We start from the raw sequence: 13003 nt of genomic DNA, 5'->3' as shown, positions 1-13003 counted from the left end.
AGCAAAGCAAGAGCTTCAACTGACCTTGGTTGTGATCCACTTATCCACCGACTTGGGGGACTGCCATGGCTCCTTTTAACACTTCTTGATGGTCCCTGAACACAACACTCAGTCCACATATACCATTGCTAAGGTCACATGCTCCATCAAAATTCATTTTCAAGTTCCCCAAATGTAGTGGGCTCCAAGACACTTAGGAGTGTTGTGCCAAAGGTTGCTGGACTCTTTTAGTTTGACAAGCAAGTAGTTTATTGTACCATTCCCTAGCACATCGACAAAGCTCCTCCAGTTTAAATGTTTTTCCCCATGTCTATTCAGATTTCTATTCCTCCATAACCACCAAGTCAAGAAGCTAAACTTCTCAAGATCATCATCCACTGTGGGTAAAGCTATGATATGTTAACATTTCTCATACATCAACTATTTTTACCCCTTTAAGGACTCATATTACCACTTTGAGGACTAATATTACTATTTTGAGGACTAATATTACTATTTTGAGGACTCATATGGTAAACTAAGAAAATTTGCCATTTTAAGGACTCATGTTACCACTTTGAGGACTAATATTACTATTTTGAGGACTCATGTGGTAACTAAGAAAATTTACCACTTTAAGGACTCATGTTACTACTTTAAGGACTAATATTACTATTTTAATGACTCATTTTACCACTTTTAAGCCAATTGTATGCATGTCATATGTTAACACATTGTAGAATTTTCCCATCTCTCTATTGTAATGGAATTGACGTGTAGAAACAGATCAAGAAATGAAGGCTCCTTCCAAGTCTTGCATGCTTCACTAAGAAAATGTTGGAAAATTTAATATTAAGTTATTTATTTTTCATAATTTGTGGATGAATAATTTAGTGAAAATGTGTGAAGTTGAATAAATGTAAATGATTATGTAATGAGAAGTCATGGCTGTTCACAAAAGATAATTTTTAGTGAAAAATCATCTCTCCTCCAAAAGTCACCTTACATCTATAAAACAGTTGCTACATCATATTCTGAAAATAACTTTTCAATTCATCTTTCCTCCTCTCCTTTACATATGATTTTCTAATATCTTGAAAACCAATCAAGTCTTTTCAAGAGAGAGTTCATACACAATCTAAGTTCGCTGTACGTTCTTGAGGTTTGGAGTGCTGCTACTACAAGAAAAATGTGGTTGTATCCTGGGAGACGTTTGCCATTAAAACCTTTAAGCACCGATGAAGAGGCAATTTCGTCTTAAGCACATAGAACCAAGTTCTAGACTCGACCATGCATATTGTTTAAGGTTCTTCTAACTTTTATTCGGTTTCCATTGTTTAGATTTATGCATTCTATTTAGTATATTATCTGCATAAATGATTTCTTGGTTTTCCTATTAATATAGTAATTAAACCATATATTTTACCAACAATCTTAAGACGAAATCTTGTTTGGTCATTAGCTATATATTTATTTCGATATCTGTACATACCTGGACATCCATTACTATCTATTTCAACATTCAATTTTGGTATATCTCTGAGTTATGCATGGTTTTGAAGATAGACTTTTATAAGAATCATATTTTATTGTGTGGTCTATTACAAGTAGTCGAACAAGACGATAACTATGATTAATGTCTAGTATCTTGAAGAGAGTAAATATACGGTTTTCTTACGACTGGGCAGTTATGATGATAATTGCATGTTTTGCAATGTAGTTGCTGTTATAATTTATTTATGAAATGTATCCTCAGGTATTTATTTAAGTTATCATTATAACTTGAAAAAATGTTTCGTGGTTTCTATATTATATTTAAAAACAATGGTCATCCTTACGTATGTTCAGTCCTGATGTCTGTACCTATTGTTTGAGTCCAAAAGTAATTTTGGCAAGATCTTTTAGTGGATTTAGCAGAACAGGCTGATACTTGCGGCCCAAAAATAAGCCTACTTGGAATTGGGTTACAGCTTCGCCCATTCCGAAACCCATAAGGAAAACGAGCCCTTATTGGAGTCAGGTAGCGGAGATTGAATAGGAAACTGCAATCAATAATCCTTCTATGGCAAGGAATAGTCGAAACCCTAGTATAAATACCAGGTTTCAAGGACAAATCAAAGGACTTTCAAATCAATCAATCCCTCAGATTATCAAGCCTCCTCGGAGCAAACCTTCAACCTTGTTGAAACCCGACGACCGTGCTTCCAGTCCTAGTCTCTCCAAGAGCCGACTGTTAATGCTACTGCCACCGATACTACCAGCGAAGCAAGGGTAACGCCCTCGCAACCCCCGCGAAGCTAAAGTCACGCTTTAGCAAAACTCTGTGCTTTCTCCAAACTTTCCAGTGATTGCTCTGCTCAACCTACAATGTTGAGTATCGATTCGGTGACGCGAAGAGATCACAACCAAAGCCCTTATCCTTAAGGCAAGAAGTCCTTTCTCAGAAGGCAGGAAAAGAGCCTTGTGACGAGGTTGGTGCTCTCCTCGTCCACAACGCTTGATGAAGAAGTTAGGTCAAGGGACGCCCCGACGACTGCAGCCCACGGTACTGGCACGCTCGCGCATTCAAAAGAGACAGTTTGTACCGCACTGATTTCCGTGTCAAACATTTTGGCACGCCTAGTGGGACCTTTAGATTTTCGCGAACGAAACCATTGGGAAGTCAAGCGAAAACCCTTACCAAAAGGTTTACGCTAACTTCTCAAAGCATAAGACCTCCAATTACAGACCGTACCTCTGTGCAGACTGTCGTGGTCTTTCTGAAGAACAAGTGACTCAAAGGTTTTCTCGTTACCCCTAATCAACCAATATGTCAACTGGACAGGGAGAGAATCACCCGACCGCTACTGAGGGTCAAAGTGTCACTACTAACTAGGCAAGTGAGCCTGTCCGCACTACCGTGGTTCCTGATGCCGCGGAAAGTATAGAAAGAGAGGCTTTCGTTCCAAAGCCTATTCCAGAGGAAGCGACATTCGAAGAAAAACTCGCGATCATCATGGAGAATATCGAGAACCATCGTGTGAAGGTAGCTGCTGACTTTGACAGGGAAACTGTGAAAACAGACCAACTTATACGCGAACTAGACCAGCGGATTGCCCAACGTGTGAGGATACTAAGCAACAAATTTCACGATCGGAGAATGCAGTCAGGGACCATGCCATAGGTATCGCTGATGAGCAGAGTCAACATCAAAAAGAAGTTATGAAAGCTATCGAGAGCCAAACCAAGCAGACTGCGTCCGATTTGGCAGGTCTTTGCAAGGATGGTTCTAATCTTGCAACAGAGGTCGCCATGCAGAGAGCCGAACTGAACCAGGCTAAAGAAGTATTGAACAAAGCTCTAGGCGATCTTAACGCCATCCTTGGCTCACTTGGTCAGCCTTCTGGTTCTAGTAAGTATATTCCACCAAACACTCGCGAGAAGGCCAGCAACAGTGCGGCCACACCTCCTGCAATGGCCACCGCCGCATCAACCAAAAATAAGGAAAAAACCTTGGTGATTGGTGATAACAAGGCTGCCTCATCAACCTCACCAAAGGATAAGATCTAGAAGACCGGTGGTACACCAGCTGATCCTACAATATTTACTCAATACGATAGCGACGGAGCGGAGAATGTTTATCATGAACTCCCAGATAATTACTACCGCATTGACCAGACAGGCAACCCTGTCAGGATAACAGCTTTGGTCAAGGAGGCGCCCGTACCAGCGGTAACTCTTCAGCAGTCTGCTAATCCCCAGACTATTCGCCTAAAGGAACGAACAACGACAGCTAGCCAAATCATACCCTTGCAGGGTGCTCGCCAGACTGTGGTGCATCCTCCTCCTGGTCCAGAGTATGTGAGACGTGAATAGGTAGAGGAGATGATCAGGCTGGCTAACCCTAGGGCCCAAATGGATGGGGTCTATGAGGGACCTTTTCTGCCACATATAATGCTTGTGCCCTTTCCCAGAGGTTATAAGAATATCATATTTTCTACCTTTTCAGGGGAAGACAATGAGAACGCGACAACTCATCTGGCCAGGTTCAGGGTGCAATGCGGTCAGTACCAAAATGATGACATCCTCAAGTGCAGGATCTTCGGCACATCTCTTTCTGGAGCCGCTTTTAGATGGTTTTCCAAACTCCGACCAGGAACAGTGGCAGATTGGCCCACAATGGAAATGACAGGACCCACCCCGGATTTCACCCTGAAATCCGAAGTGTCCCTGCGGGACCCACCTTAGAAGAAATTCTACCAAAAATTTGGCAGAACTTTTCCTAAAAGTAGGCTACCCAAAACCTGTAGGAAAACATTTACACTTCTAAATTATCCATCCTTATTCTTCTGGAGCCACCCTGCTCCCCAAATTACAACATCAACCAAAAATCACATAACACTAATCACAACTTAAATAACATTAATTTCCTCAGGTAATCAGAGCAATTCTAACAGCAAGGGTAATCAAGGAAAACCTAAATCAAATAAAAATGCGGAAGCCATGTAGTTGACTATGCCTCAACTCCAATGTACGCCCGACCTCAACTAATTTCGCCTGCAAACTAGGCATTTGAAACCGAAGGGCCCAGGGAAAGTAATTTAAAAACATGTTAGAGTGAGTGGATAAAAATAAACGACTAAATAAATAAATTAATTAAAATAAAAGGAATTGTATTACTTCCCCACGAATTTAAATTCGTAAAACTTCGATGCATGCAACGTTTATAAAACGTATGTCTTTAAAACTCAGAGTCTCGTGAAAACATACCAGTCCCCGCTGGCTAAAAGAATCGGACTAGCCCCGCTAGTCAAGTAACAAATAAAAGGATATGGGAAAGGGATGTCACCATACGGGTAAAGAAACCCCTAACCTCGACTGCCACCCACACATAGATTGTGTGAGGAGGAGACTAAAAACCTCGACTATCACTCACGTGAGGAGGAGAAACCTCGACTGCCACTCACAAACACAAAGTAAGTGAGGAGGAGAATAAGCTACCTCAACTGCCACTCACAAACACAAGTAAGTGAGGAGGAGACCTAGTAATTGGACCCCGGTATGGTGAAGGAAAACATTCAAAATCCATAAAATCCAAAAGGCTTCCCCAATCTCTCACGAGAAAAAATATATATATTCCAATGACGTGACCCCGCATGCCAAAATATTCTCAAATCCGTAACCAAAACCGGAAATTAGTATAAGCAAAATCCCAATTCCAAAAATCTCTCAAAAACTCCAAGAAACAAACCAAATCCAAAAATCATTAATTAGGCATTCCCAATGCCAAAACCGAAAGTCAATAAATAAATGAGAAATCCAACTCCATCGAAAACTCATCTCGAAAATCTTCCAAAAATCCAAAGTCGGCGATTAAAAAAAATATATTTTTAATCCTGAAAATTCCTCGGAAAACGAATCTCTAGAAACCATATAATAATCATATTTTCCAAATAGAGCATAATAAACTTTGATTCAAAAATCCCATTGACATAGTAATAAATATTTAAATCCGTTTAATATGCTCAATAAATTAAAACAATAATTTAAGTCACAACTTCAGTTCCCAAATCAAAACAAGACAAATTAAAAATAATTTTCTGAAAACAAAATATAATCACATGGAATTAAATAACTAAATAATTAATACGGGAAAAACAATTGCATGCATCCTTATTTAAAAGCAAAGGTCCACTCACAGTACTATTCAGGTGATCACGCATACGAGTTCCTTCATCGAGCAAGAGTTCTGTATGTCGCCCTGTACACAATTATTTTTCGTGAATAACTATTCAACAATTAAATACGATTCCCAAAATTAAATCCTCATAAATCATCTCTCCACTTCTTCTCGGATTCATCCCAACTTTTACCTCTAATACCAATTCGTTATCTTAAAGGTTCCAAGGCAGAACCAAGAGATATCCGACGGTCGGATTCTTGTAAATCGATAATGGAATTCTAAATTCCAGAAATTCATAATCGATTAAAAACTTCTCCAATTCCAACCAAATTCACATATTCAACCTCTACAAAATTATAGGATTTAACTAGCTAAAAATAGAATTTAAATTATGTGTAAACGTCACCACTGTTCACGCGCGGCACTGTTCACTCAGCGGTCAACTTCTCCGATGGTCACCAAATTTTGGCAGCAGCTTCATCTCAACCCCCCTAGCATTTTTCTCAACTACACCAAGTTCAGAAAACAACTAGAACTACCTCAACAATTAAGAAAACAGTAAACCCCAATTTGTGAATAGTGCCCGGATTTCAATCTCAAAAATCCTCCAATAAATCTATGCAATATTATACTTAAAAGAAAACCCATGAGGTAAGGAAGAGATTGATACCATTTTTACTGCTTGAAATTGCCGGAATCGGCGCCGGAAGTATCGAAACAAAGTAACAAGTGAAAATAGTTGTCGTTTACCGTCCAAATAACTAGTGAACTGGTAAATTAAGGTATGGGACGTTACAGGAAAGGCTCTTCCGGGAAACTTTTGGAGCCATTGAGCCCGAGGTCAATTTGGCCTCTCTTTCTCAAATGTCGCAACAACCCACCGAGTCTGCCATTGCCTATCTTCAACGCTTTCAGATCCAGAAAGCCAAACTGAGTATGATCCTTCTTGAAAAAGAGTTAGTCAAGCTAGCGATCAAGGGTTTGGAACCACGCCAACGAAAGAAGCAACATGGCAGCATGATCCAGTCAATGGGAGAACTGATCACAGAGGTGGGTAGCTTTGAGCATCTCTTCAGAGAGACTGATGCCAGAAAAAATGCATCCAAAGAAACATATGTGCCAGGGAAACACCGCACAGTGGCAGCTCTTGGATACCTACAGCCCACCTATGATCCGTACTATCACCATCAAGGGGAAGAGGTTTTCCAGGGTGAAGAGGAAGCTGAAGAAGAGGAGAACGACGTCTCCGCACTAGAGTTGACAGGTAGGAAGAACTCAACCCTCAAGCAGTTAAAGATATCTAAAGAGCCTGTCAAGCTCAAGTTTGCAGCCTTCACCAAACCTGAGTTCACGACCTATACATATGATGCCAATAAGGCACATGAGATTCTGGATGAGATGATTGCCGCGAAGATGGTGAAAACAGACTTTGGCCCTTTCCCTCGACCGGATCAGTTGAAAGGGAAGAAGTACTGCAAATTCCACAACTTGTGGAACTATAACACAGCTGATTGTGTGAAGCTAAAAGACCAGATTCAGGTATGGCTCAATAACGGCAGTCTGCAGGTAGAAGCTTCGGCGGCCGCGGCAGCACTAGTAGACTTGAACCCTTTCCCGGATATCGGAGTTGGTATGGTTGATGTGAACTGGCCCAAGAAGAACCAAAGGAAACCAACCCTGGATTTGACTATTAAGGGGAAAGAAGAGAAGGATGAAGGGGAGGAAACCCCTGTAAAGAAGAAAGTTAAGCCCATCAATGAAGCATCACCAGTAGTACTTTGCTCGCGATGCAAAGAAGAATGCAGCATTCAAGTATCACACACAGAAGTAGAGCAGACATTTCGTTTTGGTTCCCTCCCGCCAATCAAATGGGCTTCCCCATCACGAAACTACCAACCTTCTAGCCCAAAGGCGAAAGATGAGGTAAAGCCACCACCATCCCCGAAGGATTCCAACTTGTTCAAAAAATTGAAAGCGGCCGCGGTCGATCAGAAACAAGAAGGAAGGGTTTGGAATGAGCACAAGGAAGTCGGGACCAAACCTTATATTCCTCATGCTTCAACGTCCACCATTAAGTAAGGAAAATGGTATACCAGAGAGAAGGGGAAGGCAGTAGAGATCAGCCCTTCCAAGAAAAGGAAATTGCAGCGCAGGTTCGGAGAAGCCAAACGGGCCTTAGAAGCTCTGGATCAAGGTCTGATCAAGCCATCGCAGTTGGTTAAATCTCCTGAGTAATATCAGAGGGAGATGGAGGCATTAGCCGCTAAGCCATTAGTGTTTTCAAAAAACAGGCATGCTCAGAAGCAGGAGCCTCTAAGCCTAGTGTTTTCTGTAGGATCACAACAGAAAGGACACCTCCGATAGCTAGGAAGGACAACTCGCCAACTAGGCGGCCACATGTTAGGCGCAGGTTGTTTCGAGATGAACCAGAAGCCAAACCCACAGTTTTTGAGAGATTGGAGAGCAAGGGCAGCACTGCAGAGGCTTTACAGTGGAGACCTAAAAAAGTCCAAAGTTTGGTGGTCGCGCCCCTAAAGGAGATACTTGTAGGGAAACAAAGGTCAAACTCGCCACTGTCGATGGCCGAGTTGTAGGAACAAGAACAGTATGAGGTAAAGGGTCTTACAGAAGAGTCATTGGTAGACTGGCTGGTAAAGCAGTTCAACACCGACATCCCGTTTGGGAAGCCAAAGCTCAACCTGGAGGACGACATAGATGAAACTGAGGCGGTTGACACTTCTTGCAATATGGTCTACATACTTCCCATGAGATATGCTTTGCCAATTTTCGTGCAGGAGTGTGTGGAGAATGAAGACGGTACCGATCAGCCTCTGCAAATCACATCGGCTGCAACAACACCTTTAGCAGAGGCAGTGGTTCTTGAGACTGAAGATGCTGAGGGTAAGGGTTTCTTTATGAGCTTCATAAGACCAACGCCCGCAATGGTTCAGAACATGCGACCTTTATATATAACAGTGGACATTGCTGGCACTAAGGTCAGCAAGGTCATAGTCGACATAGGGGCCGCTGTCAACATTATCACCATAAGAACCATGCATTTACTTGGGATCAAGAAAGAGAAGATCCAGTCAACATCCCTCACGCCGAAGAACTTCGCGGGGACAGTCACAAAAACTTTGGGCTAATTGTTTCTACGAATCAAGGTCGGACCAGCAGAGGGAGTCTATGCTTTCTTCGTGATAGACTGATACGCGGCCTATAGCGCCATCCTAGGGCGCGACTGGATTCACCGGAGCTATTGTGTTCCTTCAACTCTCCACCAGGAATTGGTGATGTGGAATAGGGTAACAGATCAAGCTGAGGTGATTAAAGCAGATCCTCGCCCATTCCTAATTTTCGCAAACTATGTAGATGCCAGGTACTACTTGGAGCCAATTACTCCATTGCAGATCAGTGGCATCGACGACAAAGGCCGCCCCACACGGGTGACGCCTCTGAATTGGCACAGTGGAGGCTTACACTCGCAAAAGAAGGCTTGGAAAGGCCTGGCCACGCTGTGCCCAAACCCTTAAACGATTAATGGATTACGACCTTCTAGAGGAAGGGATAGAGGCCTTCCACTCGCTATACGAAAGACTATCCTCGTATCGAGTGGAAAAAGAGGCCTATGATCGAGTCGCGACCTTGGAAATTGTCAACGAGGAGTTCTCTGACCAAGAGAAAGAAGATGAGGAAGAGATTCAGCTGGCTCTAGCAGCGCTGGACGACACCCCCCAAAGGTCAGGGATCCTACAGAAAAAGTCAATCTTGGAACAGCAGCTGAGCCACTAGAAGTGTCTATCAGCACTTACTTAGAGCCTAGCGAGAAACAAAGGCTCACTGATTTATTACTAGAATTCAAAGACTGCTTTGCGGAGAAATATGAAGACATGCCCGGCCTGTCACGGGACTTGGTTTGCCATCAACTACCAACGCTCCCTAACAAGAAGCCTGTGAAGCAAGAGCCGCGAAGAATGAACTCTAAGACCCAAATTCTAGTCAAAGAAAAAGTTGAAAAGATGCATAAATCGGGCATCATTCGGGTGGCCAAATACAATTAGTGGGTGTCCAATATTGTACCAGTCCGTAAGAAGAATGGTAAGATGAGGGTCTGCGTGGACTACAAAGACCTCAATGTCGCTATGCTTAAAACGCCTACCCCATGCCGGTCACGGATATGTTGGTAGATGCAGTGGTAGGACATGAATTGTTATCCTTCATGGACGGAACTACTGGGTATCACTAGATTCTGGTTGCGGAGGAAGACAGACAAAAAACCGAGTTCCATTGTCCAGGGTTCACGGGTGTTTTTGAATACGTGGTTATGCCTTTCGGACTGAAGAATGCTGGGGTAACGTTTCAGAGAGCCATGAACCTGATTTTCCACGACATTCATGTGGTCGTCAAGTCCAAGCAGTGCAGGGATCACATCACGGATCTTAGGAAAGTCTTCGAGCGAATGCGGCTACACAAGCTCAAGATGAATCCCGCCAAGTGCGTTTTCGGAGTTCAAGCAGGAGATTTTCTGGGTTTCATCGTCCATCAAAGGGGTATTGAAGTCCCTGAGGAAAAGGCAAGCGCGGTCATCAATGCCTCTTCCTCGCGCACAATGAAAGAGTTGCAACTATTATTGGGTAAGATCAACTTCTTGAGACGTTTCATATCTAACTCTACAGGTAAAATCCAACCCTTTTCCCCGCTATTGAGACTACAAGCACATAACGAGTTTGTTTGGGAACCTCAACACCAAGAGGCTTTTGACAAAATTAAGGCCTATCTGGTGAGCCCACCAGTACTCTTTCCACCAAGAGCTGGTTTTCCATTAAAGTTGTACATTTCAGCAGCTGAGGCGTCCATTGGCATCCTACTCGCCCAGGATGATGAGGAAGGGGTCGAGCATGCCATTTTTTACCTCAGTAGGACTTTGACGGATTGTGAGACCAGGTATACACCCATGGAAAAATTCTGCCTTACATTATACTTCTCAGCATGTAAGTTGCAGCACTACATGTTATCCTTTACCACTTGCATTATCGCTCAAACTGACCTGGTTAAGTACATGCTGTCGCGACCTATTCTGCGAGGTCGTATTGGCAAGTGGGTCCTGGCCATATCCGAATTCTCGCTGCAATACGTTCCACATAAAGTAGTGAAAGGACAAGCCATCGCGGACTTTCTAGCACTCACCCTATGTTGGACGTCCCCACAGTGACAGAGTTAGAGATAGCGACTGCAACCATATCTCGACCAGATTTGGCACGCATTCCAGAATATGCTATTTGGTATCAAGCTACCCTCTCCCTTCAACCCTGGGTATTATTTTTTGATGGCTCAAGAACATAAACACTGTCAGGGGCAGGGATTGTTCTGGAAAACCTAGCGGGCGATCGTTTTTCTTATTCTTTCCAGTTGGAGTTTAAGTGCACCAATAATCAAGCGGAGTATGAGGCCCTCATTATTGGCCTAGAAGTGTTACTAGAGCTAGGAGTAAGAGATGTCCAAGTACGCGGTGATTCTTTTCTTGTCATAAATCAACTTCAAGAGAAGTACAAGTGCGTGAGTTGCTTGCTTGTGCCATATTTGAATCGTGCCATTGAACTTCTGGATAAATTCAATGACGTGGATTTGGAATATATTCCTCGCGAGCGTAACTTTGCGGCCAACAAACTTGCTCAACTGGCTACGGGCATCACTTTAAAATATGGGGTTCGCGAGCGACTCTTGAAAGTTGAACGATGCACACTGCCTTCTTGGCTCACGCGACCTGACCCGCCAGACAATCCAGTTGTCGCGGTCCTTGAACCTATTGATATAGACTGGCGCATCCCTTTGATTGCTTACCTAAAGCAACTAGACGCTGCTGCAGACAGGAAGACTCGTTTTCTTACCTTAAATTACTTGCTCCGAGGCGATGAGTTACGCCGACGCGGCGAAGATGGCATAGACTTCCGGTGTTGTTTGGCCACGAAGCGAAACATTTGATGCGAGAAGTACATACCGGTGTATGTGGAGCCCATCAAGCTGGTCCAAAGATGCGGTTGCTCATCAGGCGACATGGATATTATTAGCCCAGGATCTTGAAAGACTGTATCACGTTCGTGAAAGGCTGTCAGGATTGCCAGGCTCATGGGCTGGTTCAGCATATTCTCAATATTCCCATGCAACCTATTATTAAACCTTGGCCTGCGCGAGGCTAGGCATTGGACTTGATTGGCATGATTCATCCCCATTCGTCACTTCAACACAAGTTTATCATCGTCGCTACGGATTTCTTCACTAAATGGGTTAAAGCTGAACCTTTGAAAGAAGCCTCTGGAGCAACCATCCGCCAGTTTATCTTTCGAAATATTATATGCAGGTTCGGCATCCCGAGGTGTTAGTATCAGACAGGGGGGCAGCGTTTATGGGTGGTGATATGGAGCAGCTCGTCCAAGACTACGACATCCAGTTTCTTCACAGAACACCGTACTATGCTCAGTCTAATGGTCAAGCGGAGGCCAGTAACAAGATTATCATCACCCTACTCAAGAAGATGCTTGTTGAAAACCCTCACCAATGGCATGAGACATTGTATGAAACGTTGTGGGTCTATCACACTTCAAAGCGGACTCCTACTGCCACAACGCCCTATGCACTCATGTTTGGTCATGATTCGATTTTGACATTGGAGATCTATGTTCACTCCCTACGCGTCCAAGATCAACATCATCTGATCGGTGATGACTACGTCCAGGCCATGTGGCAGGAGCACGAAGACCTTAGCGGACAGCGCTTAGAGGCTTTGGACAACTTAGTCATGGAGAAACAACGCATTGCTCGCGCCTATGATAAGAGAACTCGCGGTTGTAGTTACAAAGAAGGCGAGCTCGTATGGAAGGCGGTCCTTCCATTTGGTAAGAAGTTGACCGGTCGTGGTAAATGGACCCCGCGCTGGGAAAGGCCCTTTGTGATTCATAGAATTTTGGAACGTGGGGCTTTTCATCTCAAAGATTTGGATGGCGATCTCCACCGCAACCCTATCAATGGAAGGTTTTTAAAGAAATACTACCCCAGCATTTGGGAATTTGAAGATCCCCCAGCTTCTTCCGTTGCCGGGACAGAGGGGCAAACATAGTGTCCCTTGGCTCGCTTCATCCCCTGGTAACTAGGCCTTTTCATTGTGGCCTCGGTTACCTATCTTCCCTCCACCTACGAATACTAGGGGGGCAACACTCTATGCATAAAGGCCTCTATAGTGGCCAATATTTTGCACTTTTGCACAATATTTTTGCAGTAATTCTTTAGGCAAAATTTTTTGTACATTGTCGTTCAATATCCTTGACAACATGTGTTAGGAATGTATGTAACGGCCTATACCAGAGG

The 13003-nt window shown here is 43.4% G+C and overlaps 1 protein-coding gene across 1 annotated transcript; it reads left to right on the top strand.

The window, feature by feature from the left end:
* Positions 1-12044: 12044 nt before the first annotated feature.
* LOC112198931 lies at positions 12045-12755 on the top strand. Its single transcript, XM_024340018.1, has one exon. The coding sequence runs from the start codon at positions 12045-12047 to the stop codon at positions 12753-12755; it is 711 nt and encodes a 236-aa protein (XP_024195786.1).
* The last annotated feature ends 248 nt before the right edge of the window (positions 12756-13003 follow it).

Source organism: Rosa chinensis, chromosome 4, assembly GCF_002994745.2.
Source record: "Rosa chinensis cultivar Old Blush chromosome 4, RchiOBHm-V2, whole genome shotgun sequence".
Taxonomy (NCBI): Eukaryota; Viridiplantae; Streptophyta; class Magnoliopsida; order Rosales; family Rosaceae; genus Rosa; species Rosa chinensis.
Note: the sequence above shows the minus strand (reverse complement) of the source record. Positions and strands in the feature narration are given on the sequence as shown.

What these genes read in the sequence shown, in the direction of transcription:
- LOC112198931 (XM_024340018.1), top strand. Translation starts at nt 12,045, where the DNA reads ATGGGTGGTGATATGGAGCAGCTCGTCCAAGACTACGACATCCAGTTT.